Source organism: Sprattus sprattus, assembly GCF_963457725.1.
Source record: "Sprattus sprattus genome assembly, chromosome: 2".
Classification (NCBI taxonomy): Eukaryota; Metazoa; Chordata; class Actinopteri; order Clupeiformes; family Clupeidae; genus Sprattus; species Sprattus sprattus.
The window spans coordinates 33,075,905-33,090,436 of NC_137921.1; the positions used below are offsets into that span (position 1 = coordinate 33,075,905).

Sequence of the window (14,532 nt, forward strand, 5' to 3'; positions counted from 1 at the left end):
AAAACTCCTTTTCCTGAAGGCAGTTCGTCGCCACAATCGCCCTTAAGGTCCGTCGCCACTGGTTTGAACTTTATTGTAGAAATGAACAGAACAGAACATACGATGGGGTGTAAACATCAGTGGTAATGGTAGTGTTGCATGCTGGGTGTGTGATTATGTGTGTGTGTGTGTGTAGGGTTGTTAAAGGTGTCTACGAGCGAGACACGCAAGTATTAGGCTAGAGTGATTGATATTTAACAACAAATAAACATAGTAAGACTGACGGAGGAGATTAGATTAGTAAAGAAAATAGTAACCATGAGTGTGAATACAGGTCACTAGGAGTAGTATAATTTGCAGACAGTGATTCCAATTGTTTATCCTTAGAGGTATATAATGTAATCTGTGAAGCAAGGAAAACTGTCGCGACCGACAACATCTGCGGGAGGGCCGGTTGTCTATAGACTTAGTCAATCCCATCGGCCCATCGGTGCCTGGGTGGGCATCTCGTCGAGGGCTTTCTGCTGGGTGGGGGCCTAAGGCAGTTGCCTAGTTCGCCTTAATGGTAGGTCCGCCACTGCTCCTCATACCACTGGTCTTTTTCCTCCTGCCTCACGTCATTAGTTGGTGCATAGCACTGAATGACGGTGAGCTTGCAGTGCATGGAGTTAAAGCGGGCTCTGATAAGCCTGTCGCCGAGGGGTTCCCAGTCCAGCAAGGTGTTGACCTTCTCCTTTGAGACTATGAGTGCAGGATAACTGTGCCATCGCTCATCATGGGGTCGGTCCATCGGCATTCGCTTATTCCCAGGATGTCCAGCCTGCATCTTCTCATTTCATTCATGACTTGGGCTGTTTTGGATGTCTCGAACATAGTGCGGACATTACATGCACCCAGGGGGATGGTAGTTTTGGGCCCCAGTAGGCTACCTATCGCGCTCCTGACTTCCTGCTGGAGGCTTTCATCAGGGGCGGTCATACTGCCAATAGGTTGGCTTAGGGTCTACTGCGAGGTCTGTGGTAGTAGTATTCGTAACAGTATGTCTTTTTACAGGGTGGGGTTGTTGACCCCACGCCCAACCCCCAACCTGGAGGACCAGGTGCTGTTTTTTGTCTGGACTCTACCTGGAATACCTGTCCGACATGGTTGTACCTGCTGGGGGCTAGCCCCCGTCGGTATAGCTATCCGGGTCACAGAGACGCACCACGACAAGGTAACAGCACAGGGGAACGGGGAGTGGAAATGGCTTTAAAAAACATCCAACAGCAGGTCTGCATCGATGCGAGCTTCGCGAGCATGTGCAACAGTTGTTTCATGTTTATGCAGCACCTTAACTCTACCTGTAAGTTGTTTTTCGTATTTGTAAATTAAAGAGTAGCCTAATTTACAACATGTCAGTGAAGCTGATATTAGCAGCAAAGCAGTTCAACACTAAAGATCGGAACAAAAAAAGTAGATCTACACCTATGGCTTTGCTGCTGACTTCAATTCGCTGTAACAGATAAATGGTTTTCAAAATAATAAAATAAATCTGAAAAAAATTGTGAGACTTGGTCTGAAAATCAGAAATTTGGATGAAAAAGACAAATTATTTGGCAGCCAGAACAATAAGGCTGAAAAGTTGACTTCCCACAGAATTTGTGGCCTGTGAAATGTTTCTAATACTGCAGAAAATCCAATACGATTGATCATAGCACTCGGCTTGATCCAAGAAATCCAATGCTACCTCATTTCTGAGAATCAGGTTGAGAAGTTACTTCCATAAATGCAGAGAAAAGTGCAACTCATTCCATATTTTCCAATCAGAAGAGGAGAAGGCCAAACACGCATCTGCGGTTTTGTTTATTGAAAGGCTCTAAGCTTTCAACAGAAGAAGATGTCCATGAATGAGCTCACATTCTACTCTAAAAAAAACCTGTATGAATGGCGTGTTCAGCTTTTAAAAATAATTTAGTCACACCCATCTATCTTTTGTTTGGTTGACCCCAAGGCCAATTACATCTAACCCCCCCTCAACCGGAGCGTGTTACCTGTAAAGCACCACGCCCACTTTATCACAGACTGCCGTAATAACGCCATTTATACTCTCTTAAAATAATCCATGTTAACCAACTATTAAAAATATGCCTTCACCCTCCAATCGCCTGCGGTTTTGTTTCGAGTAATATTGGAAGTAATTGCGTTTTACACTGTTGCCGCGCTCCTAGCAAGATAATGGCTGACGCCGTAGGGGGTTTCTCATGTCTATAGGGTTTCTGTACATTGCAGTCTCCTGCACGAAACCACAAGGGGTCGGAATAGATGATGTTGTGGATTAAGATGTCTGCTTTGCCTCCCCTGGTCACTAGTTTTATTTTTGAGTACTAAGCACTGCTAATCGGTAAGCACTTAATAAACAGGAAATGAGGAACGTAATTGCCTGTTCAGAGAATGTATCAAGATATGTCGTTCTAATTCACAAAATGTCGCCTTATTGTAGGCCACTGTGTGATCAAGTTTTAAAGAACCCATGTGTTCCTAACCATAGACGTATAGGATGTCTATGTTCCTAACCACGAGGAGCTCCAAAACCCTGATACAGGAGAATGTGGTAAGATGAGCCACCATGTGTCTCTGAGCAATACACACATGCACAATTGTTGTCATTTGACCGTTAATGTAGTTGCTGTGATAGAAAGCAACATGTGGATGAAGTGGTAGGCTAATCATATTTTTGACACACACAAAAAAAGTTATATCAGATATGCTGACGTAAAAGCATCAATGTTGTTTTCCATAGGCTATGTGACATTTAGAGTTTTATGTCATTGGCTACAAAGTAAGCGATTAAATAGAAATTCCGAACAATATGTGACATGTGTTTATATTATGTTTAAGCCTAAGAAGTTTGCAGTTATGAAAACATACAGTTGAGAGTCAACACTACTTGTGAAAAACGAAAAACAAAAGAATAGAGGTTTCATTCATTTTAAGACATCCATGTCTTTAATCCTAGATAGGCTACTTGGCCATCTTCAGGTTTAAGAACTGTAGACAAACTAGTTGTAGCTACACCATTATTTGGGTATTGTCAATGACTATATTTGGAATTACAAATAAAATCAGGTTAATAAAGTGGTTTTCTCAGATGGCGCAATATCAGCTGTATCATCTTACCCCTAACATGCGTCAACTTGTCAATTTCAAGTAGGCTAAGCACACAACTAAACAATGATTCAGTTTAAAGCACACTTTAAGCAGTAGCCTATGCATTCGATTTATTTATATCTGATGTTGCCTTTGCTTTAGGTCGACATGAGTAAAAAACGGTCCACTCTCCCCTTATGATGGATAGGCAAGCTTCATATGTTAACTCGTGGGACACGAATCGAAACCGCCTGTTCAATTCTGCACCATGTAATATTGTTTAAAATGCTTTAACCGTGTGTTGGATGGTTTTGTATGGATGGTTTTGAAAACGCATTGCTTAGATGACCCACATATGCGTTTGTCTCTCATTTCAACACGTGTTTAGATCAAGTGATCGTTTTTGTTAATTCTTCTAACGTTTTTAAAAATACACACCACATGTTTCCAGAAAACATGGTTACTCTCTCCTTCCTCCATTGTTGCAACCCAACCTACTTTCATGTCCCTGCACCGTGAGTGCTATGTAAATTACCTGCGTTTCATTGGACGACAGGGCGTTTGAGGAGGCGGGCAGTGTGTACATAATAAGATATATGTCTTGTGATTGGATGAATACGGTTCGCAGGGGAGGTGGCAAGTAAAGTACAGAGAAGAAAACCAACCCATGCAGTTCCTGTACTTCTGTCTTTCTTAATGTTCTTGGTTTGTAGGCACGACCACGTGTAGAATAGTACGTTTTAATTCACTGCATTGTAACCGTTTGAGATTCAAAGAAACACCATAATCATGGTGAAACTAGTAAAGGTAAGCATACGCATTGCTGTTTTGTGTAAATTGGGATTATTGACCATGTTACCAGTAGGGCTGAGAATGGAACGAAGTTCATGCGTAGGTAGCTAACGTAGCTATGTGGCTAGTTCTGCTAGCCAACTAGCGTAAGCTTGCTATAACGTACTATTAAATTCGTCTGCTTTGGGAAAAACGACCCATTTTAATGCAATTCGCATTATTTGAGACGAATTACACGCATTCAGTTAAGCATATGTATTTGTAATTGATGTATTCATGAGATTTAGCACTGTTGTATGTGGCCTTCAGTCTAATAGGATTTGATCAGCCATGTTTTTCTCATTCGCACTGTTCTACAACGTGCCCATCGTAGCATGGTCGGCCAGTTCGTCTCAAAATGGCCATGTTTGTTCTTTTTTAGCACATGTTTGTGCGCCTGATTTTGGTTGTAGAATGTACGTTTTCATGACCTTATTAATGTGTTGTAACGTTAACCACACCAGGGTTATCGACTCAATTATTTTAAGACGTCATGGTGTTAAGTCAGTATGAAAAGTATTTATCGGAAAGTCACTTGGCTAATCGTCGTTGAGACCTGCAGCGGTCCAGCTAGCCAGCTTTGGCTTACCAAGCCCCCGTAGGGAGTAGGACACGTTTTTGTAAAATTATTTCAACAGAATGGTTATAACAATAACCCGGACAATGTAAGTATTTTATTCATAACGGATTGTCTTTACATAGGCGCATTACACTGGCTTGACAATTTCACAGGGAGTTAAACGTAAACGTTACTTTCCACAGTTACCTGAAATACCTTCACATGTTTGTTTTCTGGTTAACTAGTTTGCCGAGCGAGTATGCTAAAGTGCATTTGGCTAGCAAAGCATCAAGCTAGCTACGGGGAATTGTCGACCACGTGGGTTGTCGCATGGAGTTAGCGTGTTGGCTATCTCCTTAACGAAGTAGTAGTTCCGTATGATACGTTAACATGACGTTATAGGAATACTGATATCAGCCATTTCACCTAACCTCGCAATTGTAACAGTATATGGCGAGTCAGAACATCTGGGGATTTTTATCTTTATTTCGCTACACTTCGAAACCATGTCGTATGACTTTAACATCTGGGACTTTTTTTGCTATCAACGTGGGTCTAACGCCACCAACGAGTCCACTCAGCTTCTTAAATGTTGACCTTTTGTAATTTCCCCACCGCACAGGCAGCTAAGAAGCAGGCAGCCACACCGAAAAAGAAGGCACCACCACCTCCCAAAGAAATTGAAGAGTCTAGTGAAGAAGACAGTGAAGATGAAGAAGAGGTGAGTCATTCATTTATATGGATTCGTATATGCATATTTTTGAACAGTTTATTTAGCTGTGTATTGTGGTTGCGTTATATAATGCCTATTGAATTTACAATGTTAAATTAAATTTCCCATAGACACCACCACCTAAAGTTGCGGTAAAAAAGGCCACCCCAGTTAAGGCAGTAAAAAACGGCAAGGCTGCTAAGGAGGAAAGTAGCAGCGAAGATGACGATGATTCAGGTAACATTTTATTTTAGTTTAAATTGGCTACAGTAGGCTTGTGAGTTTGTTTGATTGTTATTAACAAACTTCATCTACAGAAGAAGAAGCACCTCCTAAAAAAGCAGCCACACCTGCCAAAGTTCCAGCTGCAAAACAGGAGTCTGATGATGATGAGGAGGATGACGATGATGAATCTGGTATGTACAAAACTGAAAACTTGATTACAATGCTACTACTTCGACACACCCTTCACCTAATGGGATGAAACCTAATTGAACAGTAGATTGCCCATTTTATTAGAATATTTTGCTTATGTACACTTTTGTAAGTAGTCAACTTATCTTTTAATTTCTTTGAGGTTTTTTAGTTTGACAGTCAACATATTTCTATCTACCTGCTTAATACTTGATTTTTAAGCGAATGTAGTGGAACTCTCTGAACTAGACTTAAAAACGCTTGTATTATCTGATATTTTTTGAGAATCCTAGGAAGTATTAATCTGGTCCTTACTGCCATGGTCTCAAGTGTAGACTGTTATGAAGCTGATTTTTCAAGGAATCAAATATTGTCTTAATACCTCATGTCTTGGTGTGGGTAATTGTCAAATAGAGTGTGAGTAAATGCTAAATATTTCAACAGAGGAAGAAGCACCCCCACCCAAGAAGACACCTGCTAAAGCTGCTCCAGCCAAGAAAGCAGAAGAGTCTGATGATGATGATGAGGAGGATGATGATGATGGTACAGTATTCCGCATTTACAACAGAATATTGTGTTTGTGTGTAAGCTTATTATGAAAGGGTTGTTCTTATAACTATTAGTCGTAGTATAATAATTATCCTCTCTGGAACAACTTTAGATGAATCAGAGGAAGAAGCCCCACCCCCTAAAAAGGCAACTCCTGCCAAGGCTGCTGCCAAGGCAGCCACTGCAAAGGAAGAGTCCGAAGATGATGACGACGAGGATGGTATGTAATAGTTTTTTGTATTTGAATGGCTCTTAGCTCTAACATGTTTCATAACAAAATAGGATCAGATTGCCTTTGTGCTTATCTGGGCAATATCAATTGGTACAGGCAGCTGCTGTGGGGGACTTAATTAGAATCTAGTTCCCTGCATGCTCCTTCACTTACGATGAAGCCCTTAAACTTTACCGTATCCACAGATTCAGACGAGGAGGAAGAAATGGACACGACCCCTGCAGCGGCAGCAAAGAAAGCTGGTATGGTGAAAGCTAAGGAGGAGTCAGAGGAGGATGACGACGACGATGATGAGGACGAGGACGATGATGACGAGGAAGAAGGTAGCTTGAACTCTGCGCAGCTGTTTTCATGCCCTTAAAGTAATGGTTCAAATCAGTTTCTAAACCTGTACTTCTCACTAGCTGCTGCACCTGCCAAAAGGAAAGCAGCAGCCAAGAAAGAAGCCCCACCAGCTAAAAAGGCCAAATCTGAAGGAGATGGAGAAGGTGAGAATTGCGTTGTATAGTGTTACCTATGCAGGGCAGCCTTATATGATGACGACTAAGGGACTTAATACTGATATGTGTGATGTCAACGTAAACTTCCTGATCAGGCTTACTATTATAATTCTGTTTTGCAGTATCTTAGGCAAAATTACTAACATGTTGGCAAACTGTTTTTCAGGTTTTAAACTGTTTGTTGGGAATTTGAACTCCAATAAAGACTTTGATGAACTCAAGGAAGCCATGACTAAGTTCTTCGCTAAAGGCGGTCTTGAGATTCAGGATGTGCGTCTTGGTGGATCAAAGTGAGTCAAATGGGTTGTAGACCAGTTTTAGGGGGGAAATGGTCTTGATGTTATAGTTAACATTTTTATTTCAAGCCTCAGTAGGTCTGGTGTTTTGAACAGTCTAACTAATGTTCTTCAATCTTCAGGAAATTTGGCTATGTTGACTTTGCTACGGAGGAAGAATTGGTGAAAGCAATGGAGCTCAATGGAAAGAAACTACTGGGCATGGAAGTGAAGCTGGACCGGGCTAAGAGCAAAGAGAACTCCCAGGGAGACAAGAAAGGTTGGTTCTTCTGTCCACAGTGCATTACCTGATGCCAGGTAGCTCAAACATGAGGTGCTAAAACCAAGTTGTGTTTTTCCTTACAGATAGAGATTCAAAGACGCTGTTCGTGAAAAACATTTCATATGGGTGCTCGCAAGAAGACTTGAAGGAGGTGTTTGACCAGGCAGTTGCCATTAGGATACCCCAAGGCCAGAATGGACAAAACAGAGGGTATGGCACGATTACCACAAGCATCTTTGGAGATTTGTGTTTAGTTTTACCTATGCAGGGCAGCCTTATATGATGACGACTAAGGGACTTAATACTGACATGTGTGATGTCAACGTGAACTTCCTGATCAGGCTTGCTATTATAATTCTGTTTTGCAGTATCTTCAGAAATATCCTGTACCTTTTTTTTTTTTTTTTTTTTTTTTTTAATTGGTGACTGACCTTTTTTTGTCAATAGAATTGCTTTCATCGAGTTCACGTCAGAAGCAATAGCTGAGAAGGTGATGGAGGAATCCCAAGGCGCAGAAGTCCAAGGCCGCTCCATTATGCTGGATTTCATCGGCGACAAGAGTAAGCAGGGCAAAGCACAAGGTATGCACTTCGTCCCACTAACCTGTTCTACATGCGGCATTTGTTCAGTTCAGACATGGACCTGAAATGATGAAACTTTCACTTCCTACTCACAATGATGGAAATATCAGATAGTCAAGTACTGATTTGGTCCTTTTCCAAATGTCTGTATTTTGGACCGTGTCTACAGGTTCTGACTGATCTTGTTCTTTTGCCAGGTGGTGGTGGTGGTGGTGGTGCCGGTAAAACTCTGGTAGTCAATAACCTGGCCTACAGCGCAACAGAGGAGACTCTTCAGAGTGTATTTGAAAAGGCAGTTTCTATCAGAGTACCACAGAACAACGGCAGAGCTAAAGGGTAGGTGATGGAAATGGTTGTTTCCTCCGATTTGTGATTGTATATACCTAAGTATGAACGTGTAATAATGTCAATAATAAAATTGTTCTCTTTCTCCTCAGATTTGCTTTTGTGGAATTTGAGGGCGAAGCTGAAGCCCAAGAGGCAATGGACACTTTGAACAACACAGAGGTGGAGGGGAGGACCATTAGATTAGAATTCAGTCAACAAAGCAGAACGAAGCCAGAGTTTGTCAAAAGCGGTAAGTTTCTCTGATATGCATTCCTATATATGTACACTTGTGCAGTATGCAGGGATAAGAATTTGAGATTAAAACATTTCTACAGTGAAACCCACTGGGGTTTTGAGGTGAAAATTATGGTTTTGCCACCTATGAGTCTGTATGAATGAATGTTTTAAAAGCTGTTTGTTGCTGTGCAGGTCCCACAAAGACCCTTATTGTGAAAGGTCTGTCAGAGGACACAACCGAAGAGTCGTTGATGGAGTCCTTTGAGGGAGCAGTCACAGCAAGAGTCGTCACAGACCGCGATACGGGATCATCAAAGGGGTAATGCATCACAGCTTTACTCGAACCTGTGCAGTGTTGGAGCACAGAGTGCCCTGTGGTCTTCTCATGAGCTCCTCTCTGTCCATTCAGTGACGGTGTATGGATTCGCACGAGAAGTAGAGAAACTCACAGATGAACGGGCGTCTCCCTTCTAGAGGGGGTTGCCCAAATCTTGTTGTGAGACAACTGCACATTTAATAGTTACAGTAATGAATCTGAAGTCTTAGGATATTTGAGATTACACACAAAGTAACATTTGTCTTTTCTCCTATTCTCTCATAGATTCGGTTTTGTTGATTTTGAATCTGAAGATGATTGCAAAGCTGCCAAGGAAGCCATGAACAGTGGCGAGATCGACGGCACTAAGATCACTCTGGACTATGCCAGGCCCAAGGGTGAAGGAGGCTTCGGTGGGCGAGGAGGTGGCAGAGGGGGTGGCCGTGGCTTCGGAGGAGGACGAGGCGGTGGAAGAGGTTTCGGAGGAGGACGAGGGGGCGGAAGAGGTTTCGGAGGAGGACGAGGAGGAGGAGGAGGAAGAGGTTTCGGTGGTGGACGAGGAGGAGGTGGGTACTCGAAAGCATGCTCTTCATTGTGTTGTGGTGTAGGTCAGACTTTATGAGTAATGACAGGTGTGTCCAATAGGTCAAAATGTTCGTCTCACCATTGAGATGGTTTGGCAACAAGCTCATAAATTGACTGTAGCCCCGGGCACTCTTGGTGAATTCTGGCAAAGAGATTCTGAAATACCTAAAGTGTTTTTTTTTTTTTTTTTTTTTACTGAAGTTGCTGGAGGCAATCATCTTTTGCCTATTAATGGAAAATGTACCATGCATAGGCAAAGCAATACATTGTATGCTAATTTCTCCCACTCCTGTTTAGGTGGACGAGGTGGTGGTGGAGGATTCGGGAAGCCACAGGGAAAGAAGATTAAATTTGATGATTAAGCATCGAAGTCCTTTTTCTATGTTTTTGTCAGTTTTGAATGGACTCTGTTTTCATCACCACATTTATGCTGACGGAGCCTTTTGGACATTCCAAGAAGTGTCATCTGTTGAACTGTAATGGCCCAATATTCACCCGACACCCATCCTACGCCCTCTCCCCCTTTCTGAGTAGAGAATGAATTCAGAAAAGCTCTCCATCTCTGTGCATCGTCTTGCTGTACAATATCCTTTTATTTTGTTCCTTTTATTTTTTTCTTAAGTCATTTTTATTTTGTGTTTTTCCCTTTTAGTTATTATTTTACTTGTAAATGTGCAAAACATATTGAGAATTAAATTAGCCCAGTTTGTTTTGGGCATTTAGAATCTGGAAAAATGTGTAATGTTTTGTGTTGATATAATTATGAGGTGGTACCGTTGTTTTGTTTCCTCCAAGGCATTTGGAGGGAGGTATTTTGCTAGCGGTTTGTGTAGCCTATTGGCTAATCTTTAAGTAAACTAAAAGATTTTCACAAATGTAAAACTTAAATAAAAACTAAAGTTATGATTTTTATCTAGTCCTGTCTCCTTTTCTCTTCAAACTTTCACCTTTTTTGTATCAACAGCATCACAATTTCAAGAAGGATGTGGTTTTTGTAGCTGGCCATGAATCAATTTCTACTAGTATTGACCAGGCAAAGGAAGGCTAAATAAGTTTAACACAAGACACAACTGTATTGTATCTAATTGTACTTAAAGGGTTGTTAAACAATCAATCTGCAGTCGGTGTTCCAGTGGTTTTTGGCGCTTTTCTAACTTTGCCAGTTATTATCTGCTAGGGCAAGTATACATTTTTGCTTTTAGGATAAAACTCAGTCACTCATCTCAAGTCATTTGTCAGACAGCTATATTTTGACATAGAAGACCCCTATGTGAGTAAGGCAAAGATGCCAATATAGGAAAGCGGGGCACAGGGAAGTTCTTAGGATCATGATCTGGCTCTAGGTGGTGACTTACAAGGCTCCAACACTACAGGAGCCCATTCTAATCGATGTAATTGATGACTAGCGGTGGTGTCTGTCCTTCACAGTTAAGGAGCCCAGGGACATTTACCTAACTGATTATTTCTTGGTATACTAGCAGCAACTTTTCTTAATTTTTTTATTGTGATCTGTGTAAAAGAAGTTCATTTAGTTGGTTAGTACACCTGACTAATGCCTTTATTTCATAAATAGTTTATTGCTTTTGACTGCTATTTTTCCATATGCTGGCTAATTGTATTTGTTATTTGACCAGCTTCTGTAAAAGCTCAACTGTCAGCATTGGATTTGTTTCACAGAAAATAAACTAATGATGACATTTTTCACAAGTGTTTGCCAAATGAATAAATGTTCTTAAATGTAGAATTTGGGACAGCAAGTCCATTTAGCAAGCTATGGGAATGAGTTTGGTGATGAGGGGAACGCTTTATTCAAACCTCTGGGATTAGAGGAGATTATGCATTTGGATCTATTTGAGCAGATGTTATGGTACTGGTGAACTTTAGTCAGGACTTTCTAGGCTTTATCTTAATCTACCATTTTATCAGCACTGTCCATTGCCACTTCATTGTCACAAATCCAAACACAAAAAAACAGATGGTGTGACAGACTAACGTAACCAAGGGAAAGATGTGGCATATAAAAAATGAGTTGCCTTTTGTTTACTGAAGTTAGTTTACTTGATGTGACTACTGTATGAAAGAGATTAACACAGTAAACCTATTTCAGTTTTCATATCAAGCTCCTAAAAGAAGTACTGCAAATATGCACGACATCCCTTGATATTCCTGAGGTTTGCTTTAGCTAATGACACAACTTCAAATATAATGCCTAATGAATTATTCTGATCATATAATTGTTTGCTTTGTGCTTTGAATACCAGTTGGCCTAACTTTATAGATGGTATTTATCCAGTTCACAAGTTTCTGGACATTTCAAGGACTTGGCATGGCGCCTGTTTAACTGTTACATAATTTTACAGTCTTGCATACATTCAGAGCTACATTAATGATGCAGCAGCCATGCTAATTCAAAACATTTGAAGAAACTCCACAATGTTGGCTGCTATGGATGATCTCTGTGACCACACCGTTTAAGATAATAGGGGAGGAAGTTGGAGACTGCCCAAGCCCAAACCAGTGAAGACTATCTTACAAGCCGCCTTGAAAACTAAAGCAGCTCTGCAGGGCATGAACTGTAAGGGGTTCTTAAAGTGAGGGGATATGATGGCTGTTGAATGTCCTTCACCTGTCCTCCCCTGTTGCAGTAAAGATATAGGGAGGCATTATTGGAACAGGAAACAAGGCAGCAACTGAGATGACGTCTATCCGTCTGTGTTAATCTTTGGTCGGGTATGTAAGTCACATTCATCAATTTTATTCAATGAATTCTTTTGTCAGTTTGTCAACTCGGTTCTCAAGCTTGAATGGAATTTAACTTTAGTGAGTAAATAGGCTACAAGTGAATAGAATTCGAGTGCATATAAATACTTCAGGTGCAACTTTTCATAATGTGGTTTTGTGGCTATGCATTTCCAGTTAATGAACACTTCATTTCCCAGACTGCTTTATTTTATCCTTGTGCTTTTAAGGTGTCACACACTTCATCCTTGGACTGGCAAACGTCCAAGGACGTTTCTACCCACCCACCGTACATCATACATTTTTAGGGTGTAGAGGCTAATTCTAAGTAACAAGTAATCTTTTTAGGCATTTCGAAATTAAATCCATGCAAGATTGGGTAGAGCAAGATGACATGAAATCACAATGTATAAATGCCAGCCTGGTGTCACTAGTTAGAGGAGGTAGCATTAAAGGAAAGATAAGGAGAGGTAGGAAAAGGAAGAGGAAGGGAGAGAAGTGCAAGGTAGGAAAGTTATTTGTTATAATAATCGCCTGCATAGCTAAGATCTTTATATTAGGCTTATGGGTACCCTGGAATTTGCTTTATCACCCCATTTCCAGCATTTTTGATATTAAAAACTCAAAATAGTTAAGCTTCTGAATTATATAATTGGCTAGTTAGACACTGAAGAAACCATTGGTCATCATTTTAGCCATTCAAACGAAACATAAATTATTATGGCTTACATCAACTTAAATCTAATATTCAGGGACTATCCTCCAGCCTCATAGATAAGCATCACATAATTAAAATTAATATTTCGTCACTCAACAGGTATATTTCTCCACATGTTCAGGGAGTGACCCCCTAATGTAAAATGAATGACCGTTTTCCAATTGATGGTGAAGTTTGTTGGTCATTTTGTCCTTAATACTTTTACATGTGTTCAATTAGTTGCTCAGTGTCACTCTGCATCCTCGAGGTACAAAAGGCTGCAAATAGGCTGCAAATAGATATTTTCTGGAGCCAATGTATCAAAATGGTATAATACCACACACAATCTCTAGGATACAGTCCTTGTATTGCCACTGGCATTTACCCTGGTGATTTGCTGAAGAAGACATGTCATCTAGGTAATGTTACTAATGTTAATGTAGTTGAACCATGTTTACTTTGAAATAAGAGGCTCCCGTATTTTTTATCAGAAGTACATACATGGCTAATATCAGTAATGCAGACTGGTGCTTGAATTGGACGGACTTGGCCAAGGTTCCGTGACAGTGAAGTCTACATTAAAGGTGACATGACTGGGCTTTTAAGCGTTTCCATATTCCAACCCACTCCCTGAAAACACTGGTAAAGTGAGAAAGATCTTTCTGTTTTGTGGTTTGTAGCTCTTTGAAAACTCTATACTCAGAGTGTCCTCAACCAACCACACTTCAGTTAGGAATTCACCTTGAGTATTCACTATTTATTAGAGCAATTGTGCTGAAGAGCTTTCCCTGTGCCCAAAAAACCTGGTACTGAGGGGAAGCGGGTCAAAGTGGGGCCCGTGTAAAGGTCTATGATTAAAAAGTGTGGGAGAGGACAGCTGTTTTGCTGTGTGCAAATAGAGCTAGCGTTGTGTGTCCCTTGTGGCCGGTCAGTGATCTGTGCACAGGTAGTGCTGGGGGCCTTTGGACATCATCTTGTCCCTTGAGCCTGAGCAAGACACGTGGCGGGCCTGGGGAAAAGGTGCGAGTTGCTTCAAGGTTGTGGAAAGAAATAAAACCGGACGTGTCAGAGGTGGCTTTAACTTCTCTAACTGTTGGAATAAGCTCTCAGAAACCTTTCATTGCTAGTAGGTGCTCATTGTTTTGTTTCTAAATATTCTGTCTACGTGACGGTGCCTAATATCATGTAAAACTACAAGAGCTCTATCGTGATTAGTAAGCATAGGACATTCGCCTTGTTAGATAAAGCTCTCATCTTATCCAAACCAAGTCGGACAAAGAAATACTGCATGTGGAATGTTTTTAATCATTTTTATAACTTTTACAACTATTTAAAACAAAAGTTACAAACAGAATTGACCTGCAGTTGCATTTTCAAAATGTTACATAAATAGAACTCATATTTATAAATATTCTCTTTTTATAAACATATAAATAGTTTTTAAAACATAAATACATTTATGCAGGAATAAAGTACATGAATGTACAGCAGCAGCGACAATATACAGCTTTGCGGGTTTAGTTTTTACACCAATGCCCGCCGTTTTGTAGTGTTTGATGTCTTTTTTATGTTATACATAGGTTGGTTGTT

The 14,532-nt window shown here is 40.7% G+C and overlaps 1 protein-coding gene across 2 annotated transcripts; it reads left to right on the plus strand.

The window, feature by feature from the left end:
* Window positions 1–3,777: 3,777 nt before the first annotated feature.
* On the plus strand, window positions 3,778–10,422 carry ncl (nucleolin). Of its 2 annotated transcripts, none has more exons than XM_080832561.1 (17): window positions 3,778–3,912; window positions 5,118–5,216; window positions 5,339–5,444; window positions 5,525–5,623; window positions 6,066–6,164; window positions 6,283–6,390; window positions 6,588–6,725; window positions 6,807–6,890; window positions 7,069–7,192; window positions 7,321–7,457; window positions 7,544–7,670; window positions 7,908–8,041; window positions 8,239–8,377; window positions 8,479–8,618; window positions 8,798–8,924; window positions 9,207–9,487; window positions 9,804–10,422. In XM_080832561.1, exons 1-17 carry the CDS (start codon window positions 3,895–3,897, stop codon window positions 9,866–9,868), a joined length of 2,025 nt encoding a protein of 674 aa, XP_080688687.1. In that variant the 5' UTR covers window positions 3,778–3,894; the 3' UTR covers window positions 9,869–10,422. The 2 variants fall into 2 exon arrangements, with proteins under 2 accessions (XP_080688687.1, XP_080688688.1); XM_080832562.1 differs by having other exon boundaries at window positions 7,908–8,040; window positions 8,244–8,377.
* Window positions 10,423–14,532: the final 4,110 nt, after the last annotated feature.

Bases quoted from the DNA above. Each gene is read 5' to 3' on its own strand.
- ncl (XM_080832561.1), top strand. The intron at 6,391-6,587 runs GTATGTAATAGT...CCGTATCCACAG, and splicing joins AGATGATGACGACGAGGATG to ATTCAGACGAGGAGGAAGAA. The intron at 7,193-7,320 runs GTGAGTCAAATG...TTCAATCTTCAG, and splicing joins GTGCGTCTTGGTGGATCAAA to GAAATTTGGCTATGTTGACT.